General features: G+C 57.2%; 1 protein-coding gene across 3 annotated transcripts; it reads right to left on the bottom strand.

Annotated features, from left to right (window-relative positions):
• Positions 1–1,741: 1,741 nt before the first annotated feature.
• Positions 1,742–18,651, bottom strand: cops7a (COP9 constitutive photomorphogenic homolog subunit 7A). 3 transcript variants are annotated; one of them, XM_078537662.1, is made up of 8 exons: positions 18,629–18,651; positions 15,124–15,287; positions 10,983–11,058; positions 9,690–9,778; positions 6,732–6,934; positions 4,196–4,301; positions 3,224–3,360; positions 1,742–2,975 (listed from the first exon to the last, which is right to left on the bottom strand). In XM_078537662.1, the coding sequence occupies exons 2-8, from the start codon at positions 15,283–15,285 to the stop codon at positions 2,936–2,938; spliced, it is 813 nt and encodes a 270-aa protein (XP_078393788.1). In that variant the 5' UTR covers positions 15,286–15,287; positions 18,629–18,651; the 3' UTR covers positions 1,742–2,935. The 3 variants fall into 3 exon arrangements, with proteins under 3 accessions (XP_078393788.1, XP_078393785.1, XP_078393786.1); XM_078537659.1 differs by lacking the exon at positions 18,629–18,651 and adding an exon at positions 16,399–16,554; XM_078537660.1 differs by lacking the exon at positions 18,629–18,651 and adding an exon at positions 16,009–16,032.
• Between the last annotated feature and the right edge of the window lie 1,381 nt (positions 18,652–20,032).

Genomic DNA, 20,032 nt, shown 5'->3' with positions numbered 1-20,032 from the left:
TTGCCTTTAACCATTTTTTCCCCCCTTTGATTCTGTTTTTTTTTATATTGGGACACACTGTCCCGTCCTGTCCCACTCTGAGAATCATTACCTAAATAGCTGCCCTGCAATGCTGCCATATCCTTCTGCTTTGTAAGCCGACATAATCCCTTCTCCAGATCCCTCCCCCCTCCCTATTTAGTTTCAAGCTCTCTCGCTGCAGCCCTAGTCATTTGATTCGCCGGGACATTGGTCCCAGCACGGTTCAAGTGAAGCCCGTCCCCACCAGAACAGCTCCCTGCTACCCCATTACTGGTGCCAGTGCCCCATTCCTCCCACACCGATCTCTGAGCCTCGCATTTAACCCCTCGACTTATTCACCCTGCGCCAGTTTTCCCGGGGCTCCGGTAGTAATCCTGAGATTATCGCCTCGGAGGTTCTGCTTCTTAATTGAGCTCCTAACTGTTCAAACTCTTTCAGTCGAACCTCCTTTCTCGTCCGATCAACGTCATTGGCACCACAACGTGGACAACCCAGGCGCTGGGCAGGCAACACAGCCATCGGGACTGACACTCACGGCTGCAGAGAACAGTATCTATCCCCCTAATTATCCTGTCCCCTAACACTACTACGTCCCTATTTCCTCCTCCCACTTGAATGGAGCAAAGTGTCCGAGGTAACTTGACCCCCTCCCCCTGGCTCCCTCCAGGATGTGGCGCACTGTCTGCAGATCGGCCTCCACCTCTTCGACTCGCGTCCGACGTTCCTCGAGCCGCAAACGCAAGGCGACGGAGGGTGGTGGGTCGGGATCGCCTCGGTGTCGAGCGGGCGCCCCACGTGCTGCAGCAGCAACACGTCACCTGCTAGCGACGCCTGCCCCAGCGGAGCAGCATGCGGCGAGAAGCAGCTCAGAGGAAACCTCGATCCACGTCCCTGCCACTGGAGGTCGACGACGCCCATTATAGGCACAGCAAGAGCCCACGCAGCCCCCCACCGCCCTCGGAGCTGTCCACCTTCATCCCCTTTGTAACCCTCTATAACCCTTCATTTCCACCCCACCCCCACCTCCCTGCACAGTTTGTACCCAGTGTCAGCATCGAGCACTCCCAGGGACAGGTACAATACAGAGCTCCCTCTACATTACCCTGACAGTGTAACCCCCTCCCCACTTTATACCCAGTGTCAGCATTGAGCACCCCTAGGGACAGGTACAATACAGAGCTCCCTCTACGTTACCCTGACAGTGTAACCCCCTCCCCACTTTATACCCAGTGTCAGCATCGAGCACTCCCAGGGACAGGTACAATACAGAGCTCCCTCTACACTACCCTGACAGTGTAACCCTCCCCACTTTATACCCAGTGTCAGCATCGAGCACTCCCAGGGACAGGTACAATACAGAGCTCCCTCTCCATCACCCTCGGACGTACACGGACACAGAGAAGACAAGGGAATGCGTAGAATTCATTGAAGCTCTAAAATATTTTAATGTTTTGATTTCCCGAGAGAGAGAGGGAGAGAGAGAGAGAGAGATAGGGAATTTCATCCTGCGAACAGTCACACTTCCACAAGTGTGGAGTGAAGACTCCGAGCACTCTGACCCCGCTTAGCTCCCGGGCGCAGAGGGGGTATTCAGCCCCTGCTTCTCAGTGCGGTATCGCCAGAGGGTCAACAGACGCCGTGTCCTCAACCTGGGCTCCTCTCGTTCCTGGTCTCCAGGCAGGGTTCCCCGTCACAGTTCACACACACACACACACACACACACTGCCCCAGCTGCGGTATGTCCATACGCCGACTAGCACAGGGTATCGTTGATCAGGCAGGGTTCACACATGGGGAAAGAGCAGAGGGGAGGGAGGGGGAGAAGCAGAGAGAAATGGAGGTTAGGGAGAGGGGGAAGAGAGGGAGAGAGATAGAGAGAGAGGGGAGGCAAAGAGATTGGTGGGGGAGAGAGGCAGACAGAGAAAGGGAGGGGAGTGGGAGAAAGAGAGAGAGGCACAGAGAGAGAGAGAGGGAGGGAGAGAGGCAGAGAGAGGAGGAGATAGAGGAAGGGAGAGAGAGACAGAGAGAGCTGGGGGGTAGAGAGAGAGAGAGTGAAAAGAGAGCAGGGGAGAGAGGCACAGAGAGAAGGAGGGAGAGAGGCAGACAGAGAGAGGAGGAGATAGAGGAAGCGGGAGAGAGGCAGAGAGAGTTGGGGGGTATAGAGAGAGAGAGGAGCAAAGAGAGCAGGGGAGAGAGGCACAGAGAGAGGGAGGGAGAGAGGCAGACAGAGAGAGGAGATAGAGGGAGGGGGAGAGAGGCAGAGAGAGCTGGGGGGGGGAAGAGAGAGAGAGAGAGAGAGGGAAAGAGAGCAGGGGAGAGAGGCACAGAGAGAGGGAGGGAGAGAGAGGAGGAGATAGAGGGAGGGGGAGAGAGGCAGAGAGAGCTGGGGGGGGAAGAGAGAGAGACAGAGAGAGGGAAAGAGAGCAGGGGAGAGAGGCACAGAGAGAGGGAGGGAGAGAGAGGAGGAGATAGAGGGAGGGGGAGAGAGGCAGAGAGAGCTGGGGGGGTATAGAGAGAGAGAGGAAAAGAGAGCAGGGGAGAGAGGCACAGAGAGAGGGAGGGAGAGAGGCAGAGAGAGAGGGAGGGATAGAGGCACAGAGAGAGGAGGAATTAGAGGGAGGGGGAGAGAGAGCTGGGGGGGTAGAGAGAGAGAGAGAGAGAGAGAGACAGAGAGCAGGGGAGAGGGGCACAGAGAGTGGGAGGGAGAGAGGCAGACAGAGAGAGGAGGAGATAGAGGGAGGGGGAGAGAGGCAGAGAGAGCTGGGGGGTAGAGAGAGAGAGAGGCACAGAGAGGGAGGGGAGAGAGGCAGACAGATGGAGGGAGGGGAGAGAGAGGGAGAGAGCGAGAGAGAGGGAGAGGGAGGGACAGGTAGTGAGACAGCGAGTGGAAAAGCATTGATTGGAAGATGAGAAATTAATTTGACTTGGACCAGATCTTCCCACTTCCCCGAAGCCTGAAACAGAAACAGAGAGAGATCCAGTTATTAACCCCCGGGCACTGAACAGGAGGAGGCCCATTCAGCCCCTCTCGAGCCTGTTACACAGGAACAGGGGGAGGCCATTCAGCCCCTCTCGAGCCTGTTACACAGGGAACAGGAGGAGGCCCATTCAGCCCCTCTCGAGCCTGTTACACAGGAACAGGAGGAGGCCCAAGTGGCCGAAGGGGCACCCCCAACTTGGGGTCGTGACCTCTGACACTCACCCTTTCACCTTGGAGGCCTTCTTGGTGGACAGGCGCTGGTCCTGAGGGGGTGCAGGCTCCCGGGTCTCCATCACGTGCTGCTCGGACTCCTGGGGGGCGCCGCCGCTGGCCTTCAAGGTCTTCTTCAGGTTCACGATCTGAGAGGGGGGAGGCCAGACAGAGAGAGAGAGAGAGAGCGGCTCAAACACTCCCAGGACAGGTACAGCACGGGGTTAGATACAGAGTAAAGCTCCCTCTACACTGTCCCCATCAAACACTCCCAGGACAGATACAGCACGGGGTTAGATACAGAGTAAAGCTCCCTCTACACCGTCCCCATCAAACAATCCCAGGACAGGTACAGCACGGGGTTAGATACAGAGTAAAGCTCCCTCTACACTGTCCCCATCAAACACTCCCAGGACAGGTACAGCACGGGGTTAGATACAGAGTAAAGCTCCCTCTACACCGTCCCCATCAAACACTCCCAGGACAGGTACAGCACGGGGTTAGATACAGAGTAAAGCTCCCTCCACACTGTCCCCATCAAACACTCCCAGGACAGGTACAGCACGGGGTTAGATACAGAGTAAAGCTCCCTCTACACTGTCCCCATCAAACACTCCCAGGACAGGTACAGCACGGGGTTAGATACAGAGTAAAGCTCCCTCTACACCGTCCACATCAAACACTCCCAGGACAGGTACAGCACGGGGTTAGATACAGAGTAAAGCTCCCTCTACACCGTCCACATCAAACACTCCCAGGACAGGTACAGCACGGGGTTAGATACAGAGTAAAGCTCCCTCTACACCGTCCCCCATCAAACACTCCCAGGACAGGTACAGCACGGGGTTAGACACAGAGTAAAGCTCCCTCTACGCGGTCCCCCTGGTGATGTCCCCATGCTGGGATGCTCGGGGGGAGGGTCTCCCGGGCGGTGTGGGGGGAGAGGGTGGGATTCCCCCTGGGAGAGGACGTGCGGTTACAAACCTCACTCTCCACCTGCTGCTTGACCTTCAGCTGATGCTCCTTGTACTGGTCGGCACGTCCAATCTGATCCTCAATACCGATCAGGACAGCTTCACAACTGTTGCACCTGAGGGTGTGAGCGAGAGAGAGGGAGAGCGAGAGAGAGGGAGAGCGAGAGAGAGGGAGAGCGAGAGAGAGGGAGAGGGAGAGCGAGAGAGAGGGAGAGCGAGAGAGAGGGAGAGCGAGAGAGAGGGACAGCGAGTGAGAGGGAGAGCGAGAGAGAGGGAGAGCGAGAGAGAGGGAGAGCGAGAGAGAGGGAGAGCGAGTGAGAGGGAGAGCGAGAGAGAGGGAGAGCGAGAGAGAGGGAGAGCGAGAGAGAGGGAGAGCGAGAGAGAGGGAGAGCGAGAGAGAGGGAGAGCGAGAGAGAGGGAGAGCGAGAGAGAGGGAGAGCGAGAGAGAGGGAGCGCGAGAGAGAGGGAGCGCGAGAGAGAGAGCGCGAGAGACAGCGCGAGAGACAGCGCGAGAGACAGCGCGAGAGATAGCGAGAGACAGCGCGAGAGACAGCGAGAGACAGCGAGAGAGAGCGAGAGAGGGGGGAGAGAGAGAGAGACAGAGAGAGAGAGAGCAAGAGAGAGAGTGTGAGAGAGAGCGAGAGAGAGAGCGAGAGAGAGAGCGAGAGAGAGCGAGAGAGAGCGAGAGAGAGCGAGAGAGAGCGAGAGAGAGCGGGGGGGGAGAGAGAGAGCGAGAGAGAGCGTGAGAGAGCGTGAGAGCGAGAGAGAGCGTGAGAGCGAGAGAGAGCGTGAGAGCGAGAGAGAGCGTGAGAGCGAGAGAGAGCGTGAGAGCGAGAGAGAGCGTGAGAGCGAGAGCGTGAGAGCGAGAGAGTGAGAGAGAGCGCGAGAGAGAGCGAGAGAGAGAGCGCGAGAGTGAGAGAGAGAGAGCGCGAGAGCACAAGAGAGAGAGCGCGAGAGAGACAGCGGGAGGGAGAGAGAGCGGGAGGGAGAGAGAGCGGGAGGGAGAGAGAGCGGGAGGGAGAGAGAGCGGGAGGGAGAGAGAGCGGGAGGGAGAGAGAGCGGGGGGGAGAGAGAGCGGGGGGGAGAGAGAGCGGGAGGGAGAGAGAGCGGGAGGGAGAGAGAGCGGGAGGGAGAGAGAGCGGGAGGGAGAGAGAGCGGGAGGGAGAGAGAGCGGGAGGGAGAGAGAGCGGGAGGGAGAGAGAGCGGGAGGGAGAGAGAGCGGGAGGGAGAGAGAGCGGGAGGGAGAGAGAGCGGGAGGGAGAGAGAGAGCGGGAGGGAGAGAGAGGGGGAGAGCGCGCACGGTAAGCGAGGCAGGGCGAGCGAGTGGGAGGGGAGGTGAAAGGGGGAGCGAGGGAGAGAGAGAGAGAGAGAGAGAGAGATCAGGTATCAAGCGACTACACACAGGATCCTATGCCCCTCCCCCACCTCCTCCCCTCCCCAACTCATCCACACACCCTCAATCTAACCATCGTCCCCTTGACGTTCAATGGCATCACCATCACTGAATCCCCCACTATCAACATCCTGGGGGTTACCATTGACCAGAAACTGAACTGGGACCAGCCAGATAAATACTGTGGCTACAAGAGCAGGTCAGAGGCTGGGAATCCTGCGGAGAGTCACTCACCTCCTGACTCCCCCACCAAAGCCTGTCCACCATCTACAAGGCACAAGTCAGGAGTGTGATGGGACACTCCCCACTTGCCTGGATGAGTTGCAGCTCCCACAACACTCGAGAAGCTCGACACCGTCCAGGACAAAGCAGCCCCCGCTCGATCGGCACCCCATCCACAAACATTCACTCCCTCCACCACCGACGCACAGGGGCAGCAGCGTGTGTACCATCTACAAGATGCACTGCAGCAACTCGCCAAGGCTCCTTCGACAGCGCCGCCCAAACCCACGACCCGCGCCCATCTAGAAGGACGAGGGCAGCAGACACATGGGGAACACCCACCACCTGGAAGTTCCCCTCCGAGCCACTCACCATCCCGACTTGGGAATATATCGGCCGTTCCTTCACTGTCACTGGGTCAAAATCCTGGAACTCCCTCCCTAACAGCGCCGTGGGTGTACCTACACCACACGGGACAAAATCCTGGAACTCCCTCCCTAACAGCGCCGTGGCTGTACCTACACCACACGGGACAAAATCCTGGAACTCCCTCCCTAACAGCGCCGTGGGTGTACCTACACCACACGGGACAAAATCCTGGAACTCCCTCCCTAACAGCGCCGCGGGTGTACCTACACCACATGGACAAAATCCTGGAACTCCCTCCCTAACAGCGCCGTGGGTGTACCTACACCACACAGGGGACAAAATCCTGGAACTCCCTCCCTAACAGCGCCGTGGGTGTACCTACACCACACGGGGACTGCAGCAGTTCAAGAAGGCGGCTCACCCCCACCTTCTCGAGGGGGGCAATTAGGGACGGGCAATAAATGCTGGGCCCGGCCAGCGAGGCCCACATCCCCGTGAATGAATGTTAAGGGCCCCGAGTAGCTGTGATCCACATTCTCAGGCTCTCTCGGTCCACACGTACCACTCCTGCAGTGTCCTAGCCATGGTGCTGATGTCCTGGGGTCTGATGTCTCTCCCAATGCTGCAGTCCACTTCCAGTACCTGGTTCCTCTGGTCCAGCTTGCCTTGGACGATGTCCGCGTAGATGGCCTCGATGATGAGGTCCTCCAGCTCCCGCAGGTTCTTGAGCTCCAGTTCCAGGAGTAGCACTGAGTACGGAATACACTGAGAGGGAGAGAGAGAGAGAGAGACGGGTTGAGAGAGGGAGGGAGGGAGCGAGGGAGGCATGGGGCGAGAGGGAGAGAGTGAGAGACGGGCTGCGAGGTAGGGAGGGGATGGCTCGAGGGAGGGAGGGAGCAAGGGAGGGGGGGGAACGAGTGAGGGAGGGGGGGGAACGAGTGAGGGAGGGGGGAACGAGCGAGGGAGGGAGGGAACGAACGAGGGAGGGAGGGAGGGAACGAACGAGGGAGGGAGGGAGGGAACGAACGAGGGAGGGAGGGAACGAACGAACGAGGGAGGGAGGGAACGAACGAACGAGGGAGGGAGGGAACGAACGAACGAGGGAGGGAGGGAACGAACGAACGAGGGAGGGAGGGAACGAACGAGGGAGGGAGGGAGGAACGAACGAGGGAGGGAGGGAGGGAACGAACGAGGGAGGGAGGGAGGGAACGAACGAGGGAGGGAGGGAGGGAACGAACGAGGGAGGGAACGAACGAGGGAGGGAGGGAACGAACGAGGGAGGGAGGGAACGAACGAGGGAGGGAGGGAACGAACGAGGGAGGGAGGGAACGAACGAGGGAGGGAGGGAACGAACGAGGGAGGGAGGGAACGAACGAGGGAGGGAGGGAACGAACGAGGGAGGGAGGGAACGAACGAGGGAGGGAGGGAACGAACGAGGGAGGGAGGGAACGAACGAGGGAGGGAGGGAACGAACGAGGGAGGGAGTGAACGAACGAGGGAGGGAGGGAACGAACGAGGGAGGGAGGGAACGAACGAGGGAGGGAGGGAACGAACGAGGGAGGGAGGGAACGAACGAGGGAGGGAGGGAACGAACGAGGGAGGGAGGGAACGAACGAGGGAGGGGGGGAACGAGCGAGGGAGGGAGGGAACGAGCGAGGGAGGGAGGGAGGGAACGAACGAATGAACGAGGGAACGAACGAGGGAGGGAACGAGGGAGGGAGGGAACGAACGAGGGAGGGAGGGAGGGAACGAGGGAGGGAGGGAAGGAACGAACGAGGGAGAGAGGGAACGAACGAGGTAGGGAGGGAGGGAACGAACGAATGAACGAGGGAACAAACGAGGGAGGGAGGGAACGAACAAGGGAGGGAGGGAGGGAACGAGGGAGGGAGGGAACGAACGAGGGAGGGAGGGAACGTACGAGGGAGGGAGGGAACGAACGAGGGAGGGAGGGAGGGAACGAACGAGGGAGGGAGGGAGGGAACGAACGAGGGAGGGAGGGAGGGAACGAACGAGGGAGGGAGGGAGGGAACGAACGAGGGAGAGAGGGAACGAACGAGGTAGGGAGGGAGGGAACGAACGAATGAACGAGGGAACAAACGAGGGAGGGAACGAGGGAGGGAGGGAACGAACAAGGGAGGGAGGGAGGGAACGAGGGAGGGAGGGAACGAACGAGGGAGGGAGGGAACGAACGAGGGAGGGAGGGAACGAACGAGGGAGGGAGGGAGGGAACGAACGAGGGAGGGAAGGAGGGAACGAACGAGGGAGGGAGGGAACGAGCGAGGGAGGGAGGGAACGAGCGAGGGAGGGAGGGAACGAGTGAGGGAGGGAGGGAGGGAACGAACGAACGAGGGAGGGAGGGAGGGAACGAACGAGGGAGGGAGGGAGGGAACGAACGAGGGAGGGAGGGAGGGAACGAACGAGGGAGGGAGGGAACGAACGAGGGAGGGAACGAACGAACGACGGAGGGAACGAACGAACGAGGGAACGAACGAACGAACGAGGGAACGAACGAACGAACGAGGGAGGGAACGAACGAACGAGGGAGGGAACGAACGAACGAGGGAGGGAACGAACGAACGAGGGAGGGAGGGAACGAACGAGGGAGGGAGGGAACGAACGAGGGAGGGAGGGAACGAACGAGGGAGGGAGGGAACGAACGAGGGAGGGAACGAACGAGGGAGGGAACGAACGAGGGAGGGAACGAACGAACGAGGGAGGGAACGAACGAGGGAGGGAACGAACGAGGGAGGGAACGAACGAGGGAGGGAGGGAGGGAACGAACGAGGGAGGGAGGGAGGGAACGAACGAGGGAGGGAGGGAACGAGGGAGGGAACGAACGAGGGAGGGAGGGAACGAACGAGGGAGGGAGGAAGGGAACGAACGAGGGAGGGAGGGAGGGAACGAACGAGGGAGGGAGGGAGGGAACGAACGAGGGAGGGAGGGAGGGAACGAACGAGGGAGGGAGGGAACGAACGAGGGAGGGAGGGAGGGAACGAACGAGGGAGGGAGGGAGGGAACGAGGGAGGGAGGGAGGGAGGGAACGAGGGAGGGAGGGAACGAACGAGGGAGGGAACGAACGAGGGAGGGAGGGAGGGAACGAACGAGGGAGGGAGGGAGGGAACGAACGAACGAGGGAGGGAGGGAACGAACGAGGGAGGGAACGAACGAGGGAGGGAACGAACGAGGGAGGGAGGGAACGAACGAGGGAGGGAGGGAACGAACGAGGGAGGGAGGGAACGAACGAGGGAGGGAGGGAACGAACGAGGGAGGGAGGGAACGAACGAACGAGGGAGGGAACGAACGAGGGAGGGAGGGAACGAACGAGGGAGGGAACGAACGAGGGAGGGAGGGAACGAACGAGGGAGGGAGGGAACGAACGAGGGAGGGAGGGAACGAACGAGGGAGGAACGGGGCAAGGGAGGGAGGCGGCGAGGGAGGGAGAGTTGGCAGTCCTCCCTCCTTGGCAGTCACTCTCTCCCCACTCCCCTACCTCTCTCTCTCTCACGGTCGAGATACAGACCTTCACTCTGTCGGCCATAGTCACGATCGATAAATGCCTCAGTTTATTCTTCTGAGCAGTGGTCAGTGTGGGCAAAGTGGCCGCATTGGCTAGAGGGGAGACACAACAGATAGAAAGACATCAGCTGGACAACCATCAGCACAGTCCCCGACTCCATATACACCCCCCTACCCAATACCCAGGATCAGCATCGAGCACTCCCAGGGACAGGTACAATACAGAGCTCCCTCTACACTACCCTGACAGTGTAACCCCCTCCCCACTTTATACCCAGTGTCAGCATCGAGCACTCCCAGGGACAGGTACAATACAGAGCTCCCTCTACACTACCCTGACAGTGTAACCACTCCCCACCTCCCCATCCTTAAGCTCCCAGCACTCCCAGTGAGAGTCAGTGTGTGTGTGTGGGACCCGTACCCCAGTGAGAGTCAGTGTGTGTGTGGGACCCGTACCCCAGTGAGAGTCAGTGTGTGTGTGTGGGACCCGTGCCCCAGTGAGAGTCAGTGTGTGTGTGGGACCCGTACCCCAGTGAGAGTCAGTGTGTGTGTGTGGGACCCGTACCCCAGTGAGAGTCAGTGTGTGTGTGTGGGACCCGTACCCCAGTGAGAGTCAGTGTGTGTGTGGGACCCGTACCCCAGTGAGAGTCAGTGTGTGTGTGGGACCCGTACCCCAGTGAGAGTCAGTGTGTGTGTGGGACCCGTACCCCAGTGAGAGTCAGTGTGTGTGAGGGACCCATACCCCAGTGAGAGTCAGTGTGTGTGTGTGGGACCCGTACCCCAGTGAGAGTCAGTGTGTGTGTGTGGGACCCGTACCCCAGTGAGAGTCAGTGTGTGTTTGGGACCCGTACCCCAGTGAGAGTCAGTGTGTGTGTGGGACCCGTACCCCAGTGAGAGTCAGTGTGTGTGTGGGACCCGTACCCCAGTGAGAGTCAGTGTGTGTGTGTGGGACCCGTACCCCAGTGAGAGTCAGTGTGTGTGTGGGACCCATACCCCAGTGAGAGTCAGTGTGTGTATGTGGGACCCGTACCCCAGTGAGAGTCAGTGTGTGTGTGGGACCCGTACCCCAGTGAGAGTCAGTGTGTGTGTGGGACCCGTACCCCAGTGAGAGTCAGTGTGTGTGTGGGACCCGTACCCCAGTGAGAGTCAGTGTGTGTGTGGGACCCGTACCCCAGTGAGAGTCAGTGTGTGTGTGTGTGTCCCGTACCCCAGTGAGAGTCAGTGTGTGTGTGTGGGACCCGTACCCCAGTGAGGGGCAGTGTGTATATTACGCTGTGGTCACTCTGAACTCACTCACCCATGTAATCTGAAAATGTTCCATATGCGAACAGGCTCAGGAGCTGATAGGATGGGGCGTAGGGACCGGTCATTAACTGTGGACAGACAGACAGAGAGAGAGGGACAAGGTTACATTTCAGATCCAGCGTCCACACCCTGACTAACACCCTCCAATCAGCCCCTCCAGGTCTCCCTGGGGCACCCGGCTTGTCCCAGGAACCCCTCCATTCAGCCCCCGTCTCCCCCTCCGACACTCACCCCTTCCCCACTCCCGCGTTTCCCCTCACCCCCACCTCCTCCCCACATCTCCACTTTCGTCTCTCTCTGTCACCCCCCATTCCCACCCTCTGCCTCTCGCTCCCCATTCTCCCTCTCTCTCCCCGCCAATTCCCTCTCTCTCTCTCTCTCCCTCAATTCCCTCTCCCTCTCTTCCCATCAATTCCCCCTCTCTCTCTCCCTCAATTCCCTCTCTCTCCCTCCATTCCCTCTCTTTCTCCCTCAATTCCCTCTCTCTCTCCCTCAATTCCCTCTCTCTCTCCCTCAATTCCCTCTCTCTCTCTCCCAATTCCCCCCCTCTCTCTCTCCCTCAATCCCTCTCTTTCTCCTCAATTCCCTCTCTTTCTCCCTCAATTCCCTCTCTTTCTCCCTCAATTCCCTCTCCCTCTCAATTCCCTCTCTCTCTCTCAATTCCTCTCTCTCCCTCCAATTCCCTCTCTCTCCCTCAATTCCCTCTCTCTCCCTCAATTCCCTCTCTCTCCCTCAATTCCCTCTCTCTCCCTCAATTCTCTCTCCCTCTCTCCCTCAATCTCTCTCCCTCAATCTCTCCCTCAATTCCCTCTCTCTCTCTCCCTCAATTCCCTCTCTCTCTCTCTCCCTCAATTCCCTCTCTCTCTCTCTCCCTCAATTCCCTCTCTCTCTCTCTCCCTCAATTCCCTCTCTCTCTCTCTCCCTCAATTCCCTCTCTCTCTCTCTCCCTCAATTCCCTCTCTCTCTCTCCCCTCAATTCCCTCTCTCTCTCCCTCAATTCCCTCTCTCTCTCCCTCAATTCCCTCTCTCTCTCCCTCAATTCCCTCTCTCTCTCTCCCTCAATTCCCTCTCTCTCTCTCCCTCAATTCCCTCTCTCTCTCTCCCTCAATTCCCTCTCTCGCTCTCCCTCAATTCCCTCTCTCTCGCTCTCCCTCAATTCCCTCTCTCTCGCTCTCCCTCAATTCCCTCTCTCTCGCTCCCTCAATTCCTCTCTCTCGCTCTCCCTCAATTCCCTCTCTCTCCCTCAATTCTCCTCTCTCTCCCTCAATTCCCTCTCTCTCTCTCTCTCCCTCAATTCCCTCTCTCTCTCTCCCACCCTCAATTCCCTCTCTCTCTCTCCCACCCTCAATTCCCTCTCTCTCTCTCTCCCACCCTCAATTCCCTCTCTCTCTCTCCCACCCTCAATTCCCTCTCTCTCTCTCCCACCCTCAATTCCCTCTCTCTCTCTCCCACCCTCAATTCCCTCTCTCTCTCTCCCACCCTCAATTCCCTCTCTCTCTCTCCCACCCTCAATTCCCTCTCTCTCTCTCCCACCCTCAATTCCCTCTCTCTCTCTCCCACCCTCAATTCCCTCTCTCTCTCTCCCACCCTCAATTCCCTCTCTCTCTCTCCCACCCTCAATTCCCTCTCTCTCTCTCCCACCCTCAATTCCCTCTCTCTCCTCTCCCACCCTCAATTCCCTCTCTCTCTCTCCCACCCTCAATTCCCTCTCTCTCTCTCCCACCCTCAATTCCCTCTCTCTCTCTCCCACCCTCAATTCCCTCCCTCTCTCTCTCTCAATTCCCTCCCTCTCTCTCTCTCAATTCCCTCCCTCTCTCTCTCTCTCAATTCCCTCCCTCTCTCTCTCTCTCAATTCCCTCCCTCTCTCTCTCTCAATTCCCTCCCTCTCTCTCTCTCAATTCCTCCCTCTCTCTCTCTCAATTCCCTCCCCTCTCTCTCTCTCAATTCCCTCCCTCTCTCTCTCTCAATTCCCTCCCTCTCTCTCTCTCAATTCCCTCCCTCTCTCTCTCTCAATTCCCTCCCTCTCTCTCTCTCAATTCCCTCCCTCTCTCTCCCTCAATTCCCTCCCTCTCTCTCTCTCAATTCCCTCCCTCTCTCTCTCTCAATTCCCTCCCTCTCTCTCCCTCAACTCCCTCTCCCTCAACTCCCTCTCCCCCTCTTTCTCTCTCCCCCTCTTTCTCTCTCCCCGAATTGCACCCCCCTCTTTCCCTCTCCTCCAATTCCACCCCTTCCCTCTCCCCCAATTCCACCCCTTCCCTCTCCCCCAATTCCACCCCTTCCCTCTCCCCCAATTCCACCCAACATTCCCACCCCACCTCCTCTCCCAGCCTCTCACCCCCCTCCCAAAAACAGTTATTCCGAATCCAATAATCTTGAGCCCTTGATATTTCCGGGAGCTCAGAATTAAAACCCACCCTCCCCAACTCTGAGCAGGCAGCTACGCACGGGGTTAGATACAGAGTAAATCTCCCTCTGCACCATCCCCATCAAACACTCCCAGGACAGGTACAGCACGGGGTTAGATACAGAGTAAACTCCCTCTACACCGTCCACATCAAACACTCCCAGGACAGGTACAGCACGGGGTTAGATACAGAGTAAAGCTCCCTCTACACCGTCCACATCAAACACTCCCAGGACAGGTACAGCACGGGGTTAGATACAGAGTAAATCTCCCTCCACACCGTCCCCATCAAACACTCCCAGGACAGCTACGCACGGGGTTAGATACAGAGTAAAGCTCCCTCTACACCGTCCCCATCAAACACTCCCAGGACAGCTACGCACGGGGTTAGATACAGAGTAAAGCTCCCTCTACACCGTCCCCATCAAACACTCCCAGTACACGTACAGCACGGGGTTAGATGCAGAGTAAAGCTCCCTCTATACCGTCCCCATCAAACACTCCCAGGACAGGTACAGCACGGGGTTAGATACAGAGTAAAGCTCCCTCTACACTGTCCCCATCAAACACTCCCAGGACAGGTACAGCACGGGGTTAGATGCAGAGTAAAGCTCCCTCTATACCGTCCCCATCAAACACTCCCAGGACAGGTACAGCACGGGGTTAGATACAGAGTAAATCTCCCTCTACACTGTCCCCATCAAACACTCCCAGGACAGGTACAGCACGGGGTTAGATACAGAGTAAATCTCCCTCTACACCGTCCCCATCAAACACTCCCAGGACAGCTACGCACGGGGTTAGATACAGAGTAAAGCTCCCTCTACACCGTCCCCATCAAACACTCCCAGGACAGGTACAGCACGGGGTTAGATACAGAGTAAAGCTCCCTCTACACTGTCCCCATCAAACACTCCCAGGACAGGTACAGCACGGGGTTAGATGCAGAGTAAAGCTCCCTCTATACCGTCCCCATCAAACACTCCCAGGACAGGTACAGCACGGGGTTAGATACAGAGTAAATCTCCCTCTACACTGTCCCCATCAAACACTCCCAGGACAGGTACAGCACGGGGTTAGATACAGAGTAAAGCTCCCTCTACACTGTCCCCATCAAACACTCCCAGGACAGGTACAGCACGGGGTTAGATACAGAGTAAAGCTCCCTCTACACCGTCCCCATCAAACACCCCCAGGACAGGTACAGCACGGGGTTAGATACAGAGTAAAGCTCCCTCTACACCGTCCCCATCAAACACTCCCAGGACAGGGACAGCACGGGGTTAGATACAGAGTAAAGCTCCCTCTACACTGTCCCCATCAACACCCCCAGGACAGGTACAGCACAGGGTTAGATACAGAGTAAAGCTCCCTCTACACCGTCCCCATCAAACACTCCCAGGACAGGTACAGAACGAGGTTAGATACAGAGTAAAGCTCCCTCTACACCGTCCACATCAAACACTCCCAGGACAGGTACAGCACGGGGTTAGATACAGAGTAAAGCTCCCTCTACACCGTCCCCATCAAACACTCCCAGGACAGGGACAGCACGGGGTTAGATACAGAGTAAATCTCCCTCCATACCGTCCCCATCAAACACTCCCAGGACAGGTACAGCACGGGGTTAGATACAGAGTAAAGCTCCCTCTACACCGTCCCCATCAAACACTCCCAGGACAGGTACAGCACGGGGTTAGATACAGAGTCAAGCTCCCTCTACACTCACCTCCTGGATGTTGGGTATCTCCAGGAATTCTCCGAAGACATAGACCCCGGGAACCTCAAGGAGCTGATTGATCAGAGCCACCAGCGCTGCGCCCCTCACTGTCTTGGCCAAGAGCAGGAACTGCTCCAGTGACTGGCCGCTTGCCTTCACCTCTGTCGCCATCGCTGAGGGAACAAGAGAGAGAGAGATTAAATATAAGCTGCAGCAGCCCAGCTCCCACTTACACCCAGGTGCAATCCCACCCCCCCGTCAGCTATCCGACTGCAGGGGGCATCGCCCCCGGGCTCAAACCCGTCCCAGTGACCAGGGCCGAATTCGTTTCACCCGCTTTCTCGATAGTTACACCCCGTTGGGCCCCCTGCCGGTTCTCTTTACCCGGTGAGCCCTCCAACTTGTTACTTTGACCTGGTTAGCAGCGCTCCTGTTTATTTACAGCTGATTAACCCTCCTGCCGCCTGCGCACACCCGGTTAACCGTCCCCCTGGCTTTCATTAACTGGGTAACCCTCCTACTGGTTCAGTGAACCCGGTTAACTCTCTTACTGGTTATTTAACCCCGGTTAATCCTCCTCCTAGTTATCCTTACCTGGTTAACCCTCTTACTGGTTATTTAACCCCGGTGAATCCTCCTCTTAGTTATCTTTACCTGGTTAACCCTCTTACTGGTTATTTAACCCGGGTGAATCCTCCTCCTAGCTATCTTTACCTGGTTAACCCTCTTACAGGTTATTTAATCCCAGTTAACCATCCTCCTAGTTATCTTTACCTGGTTAACCCTCTTACTGGTTATTTAACCCTGGTTAATCCTTCTCCTAGTTATCTTTACCTGGTTAACCCTCTTACTGGTTACTTAACCCCGGTTAATCCTCCTCCCAGTTATCTTTACCTGGTTAATCCTCCTCCTAGTTATCTTTACCTGGTTAAACCTCTTACTGGTTATTTAACCCCGGTTAATCCTCCTCCTAGTTATCTTTACCTGGTTAACCCTCTTATTGGTTATTTAACCCCGGTTAATCCTCCTCCTAGTTATCTTTACCTGGTTAATCCTCCTCCTAGTTATCTTTACCTGGTTAATCCTCCTCCTAGTTATCTTTACCTGGTTAACTCTCTTACTGGTTATTTAACCCTGGTTAATCCTCCTCCTAGTTATCTTTACCTGGTTAACCCTCTTACTGGTTATTTAACCCTGGTTAATGCTCCTCCTAGTTATCTTTACCTGGTTAAACCTCTTACTGGTTATTTAATCCCAGTTAACCATCCTCCTGGTTATCTTTACCTGGTTAACCCGCCTCCTGGTTATTTAAACCAGGTTAACCTCCCCTCCTGGTTCTCTTTCCAAAACCAGGCCCCAGATGAAGCCTGGGGCTCGGGTAATCAGCTGGAGCCGCTTCACGTCCTGAGGGGACTAGGGGGCGGGTGGGAGGTTTGGAGCCGGAATAACGCCCATCACCCTCATTGGTCGGTTACGAGTGCCCGCCCTCCGGAACTGACAGCTCATTGGGTAAGGTGGCCGTCAATCCGTCTGATCGATTCCCGACTGGTGGAAAGGGACGTCAATCAAGCGACAGTGGGGGGAGGAGGCGGGACTAACTGTGGGGCGGGGCCAAGTGGACGACCAGTGTCACCGCCCCCACTTTGGCCAATCGAGACGGAGGACGTTGTGATTGACGTGAACAAGGTGCCACCTGATTGGTCACTGAGGACAACCATCGGAACACAAGCCGGCGCGCAACCGTTACGTCACAGCGTTAAGGCGGATCAAAACATGGCAGCCATTGGACGGAGGGAGTTGATTGATGTGCGTGAGGGCCAATGGCCAACAATTGGCGTCCGGGACAACAACACCTGTCGGGGTGGGCGGCCCAATGGTGAGGGGGCACGTCAATCAATGGGAAGAGCCAATGAGGGACTTAGGGCGGGGCCCGGTCCCGCCCTCCAACAGGCCGGGTGCTGAATGGAGGAGATACGCCAAGGTTCCTGTCAATCAGCCTGGAGGGAGGAAGGCCATTGGACAAACCCGCTGTCAATCAAACGCTCTGAAGGGCGGGGCGGGGACAGGAACACGCGGAAACCGGCAGTCGATTGGTCGAGGAGCATGCCAATCTTCGTCGAAGTGGCCAATCAAAAGGCGGAGAGCCAACAGGCAGTCACCAATCAGGTTTGAGAGAGGAAGGAGGGAGGGCAGGAATGGCAGATTGGTAGTGCTGCCATCTTGAGGGCCCAGGTGTTGCCATGGCAATGGGGAGCGCAGCCTCATGCAGTGGAACAGCCTCCTCGCCTCACTACGACGCTGCCACACCCAGTTGAACAGCCCTCCTCGTCTCACTACGGCGACTCCCCACCCAGTCAAACAGCCCTCCTCGTCTCACTACGGCGACTCCCCACCCAGTCAAACAGCCCTCCTTGCCTCACTACTCATACGACGCCACACCCAGTCCAACAGCCCTCCACTTTCAAACCAACTGGGGCAATGATGCCAGACCAGGGCCCCGCCCCCACCCCTCACTTCGTCCCAGCACCAACAGTGACGCCCCACCAAGTCGCCCTCCTGGATCCGACCACGGGCGATGATGCCCCACCGAGACGACGAGCCGCTTTAAAACCAACACCGGCAGCGATGTTCCCTCGCTGTCGGTGAACTGGCTCAACCACTCCACCGGTGAGGACGCCCAACGAGGCCGAACAGCTTCTGTCATCGCCCCGCCGTCGATGACAGATGTGTACAGATATCTCCCCGTGAGAGAGAGAGAGAGGGGACTGAGAGACACCAGTCAGTGCACAGATATCTCCCTGAGAGAGAGAGAGGGGACTGAGAGACACCAGTCAGTGTACAGATATCTCCCTGAGAGAGAGAGGGGACTGAGAGACACCAGTCAGTGTACAGATATCTCCCTGAGAGAGAGAGGGGACTGAGAGACACCAGTCAGTGTACAGATATCCCCCTGAGAGAGAGGGGACTGAGAGACACCAGTCAGTGTACAGATATATCCCTGAGAGAGAGGGGACTGAGAGACACCAGTCAGTGTACAGATATCTCCCTGAGAGAGAGAGAGGGACTGAGAGATTACCCTCCCTATATCTGTAACCTCCTCCAGCCCCTACAACCCTCCCTATCTCTGTAACCTCCTCCAGCTCTTGCAACTCTCTGACAGTGCTGCACTCCCTCAGTACTGACCCTCCGACAGTGCAGCACTCCCTCAGTACTGACCCTCCGACAGTGCGGTGATCCCTCAGCACTGACCCTCCGAAAGTGCGGTGCTCCCTCAGCACCAACCCTCCGACAGTGCGGCGCTCCCTCAACACTGACCCTCCGACAGTGCGGAGCTCCCTCAGCACTGACCCTCCGACAGCGCGGCTCTCCCTCAGCACTGACCCTCTGACAGTGCGGCGCTCCCTCAGCGCTGACCCTCCGACAGCGCGGCGCTCCCTCAGCACTGACCCTCCGACAGTGCGGCGCTCCCTCGGCACTGACCCTCCGACAGTGCGGGCGCTCCCTCAGCACTGACCCTCTGACAGCGCGGCGCTCCCTCAGCACTGACCCTCCGACAGTGCGGCTCTCCCTCAGTGCTGGAGTTCAAGTTGGCCGGTGGGTGGGAGTAATGGGGGTGTTGTGTTTGTGGATGAGCCACTCACACAGCGGCGACAGTCTGCCAGTGTCCTCACTGCCGCTGGGAGAGTTCACCGTTTGTGTCAAATCAGTGAAGGATGTAAGTGCGGAGTCCTGGGATGATGTGTGTCTTTCAGACAAGCTCAACAGAGTTGTTTCCAACTCGGCAGGACCCTCGGTCACTTAGTCACGTCCCCTCACTTTAACAGGTTGAGGACAAGATGGACACAGGGGATAGAGAGAGAGACGTGGAGACAGTGAGAGAGAGATGAGGGGGATTAACACAGTTTGCAGACTGTGGCGCGGGCAGAGATGTTAATTGAGGCTTTGGAACTGGCCATTACTGCTGCAAACCGGCGGGGGGGAGGAGGCTGCAGCCTGAGTCAGGGGGTGAATTATTACTGTCATCAGGGGAATGGGGGTCATCGGGGAATAATCAGGAGACAGAGAAACAGAGAGAGAGACAGAGAGAGGGAGAGGGAGAGAGAGAGAGAGGCAGACAGACAGAGAAAAGCACAGAGAGGGAGAGAGACAGAGAGGGAGGGGGACAGAGAGAGAGAGAGAGACAAGAGACAGAGAGGGGGAGAGAGAGACACAGAGAGAGAGACAGAGAGTGAGACAGAGAGAGAGAGACACACACATACACAGAGAGCCAGACAGAGAGACAGAGAGAGAGAAAGGGACAGAGAGAGACAGAGGCACAGAAAGAGACAGACAGAGAGAGAGAGAGACAGAGAAAGAGACAGAGAGAGAGAGACACACACACATACACAGAGAGCCAGACAGAGAGGGAGGGGGAGAAAGACAGAGGGGAAGAGAGAGAGAGACACACAGAGAGAGACACACAGAGAGCCAGACAGAGAGACAGAGAGAGAGAAAGGGACAGAGAGAGACAGAGGCAGAGATAGAGACAAAAAGAGAGATAGACAGGGAAAGAGACAGAGAGAGAGAGAGAAAGAGAGAAAGAAAGAGAGAAAGAGAGAGAGAGAGAGAGAAAGAGAGAGAGAGAGAGGGACAGAGACAGAGAGAGAGAGAGACAGAGAAAGAGATAGATAAGAAAGAGAGAGAGAGAGAAAGAGAGAGAGGGACAGAGATGGAGGGAGGGAGACAGAGAAAGAGACAAAGTAAAATAGAGAGAGAGAGACAGAGACAGAGAGACAGAGATGGAGGGAGGGAGACAGAGATGGAGGGAGGGAGACAGAGAGACAGAGAAAGAGACAAAGTAAAACAGAGAGAGAGAGACAGAGTCAGGGAGAGAGAGAGACACAGATAGCCAGAGAGAGGAGGAAACAGAGAGAGTCAG

This window comes from Cetorhinus maximus, unplaced genomic scaffold (genome assembly GCF_964194155.1).
Source record: "Cetorhinus maximus unplaced genomic scaffold, sCetMax3.hap1.1 HAP1_SCAFFOLD_2765, whole genome shotgun sequence".
Classification (NCBI taxonomy): domain Eukaryota; kingdom Metazoa; phylum Chordata; class Chondrichthyes; order Lamniformes; family Cetorhinidae; genus Cetorhinus; species Cetorhinus maximus.
The sequence above is the reverse complement of the archived record's forward strand: the minus strand, read 5'-3'. Positions and strand labels throughout refer to the sequence as shown.

Bases quoted from the DNA above. Each gene is read 5' to 3' on its own strand.
- cops7a (XM_078537662.1), bottom strand. From the start codon at position 15,285: ATGGCGACAGAGGTGAAGGCAAGCGGCCAGTCACTGGAGCAGTTCCTG. The intron at 11,059-15,123 runs GTGAGTGTAGAG...GTCTGTCCACAG, and splicing joins AGATACCCAACATCCAGGAG to TTAATGACCGGTCCCTACGC. The intron at 3,361-4,195 runs GTTTGTAACCGC...CCCCCCTCTCAG, and splicing joins AGCAGCAGGTGGAGAGTGAG to ATCGTGAACCTGAAGAAGAC.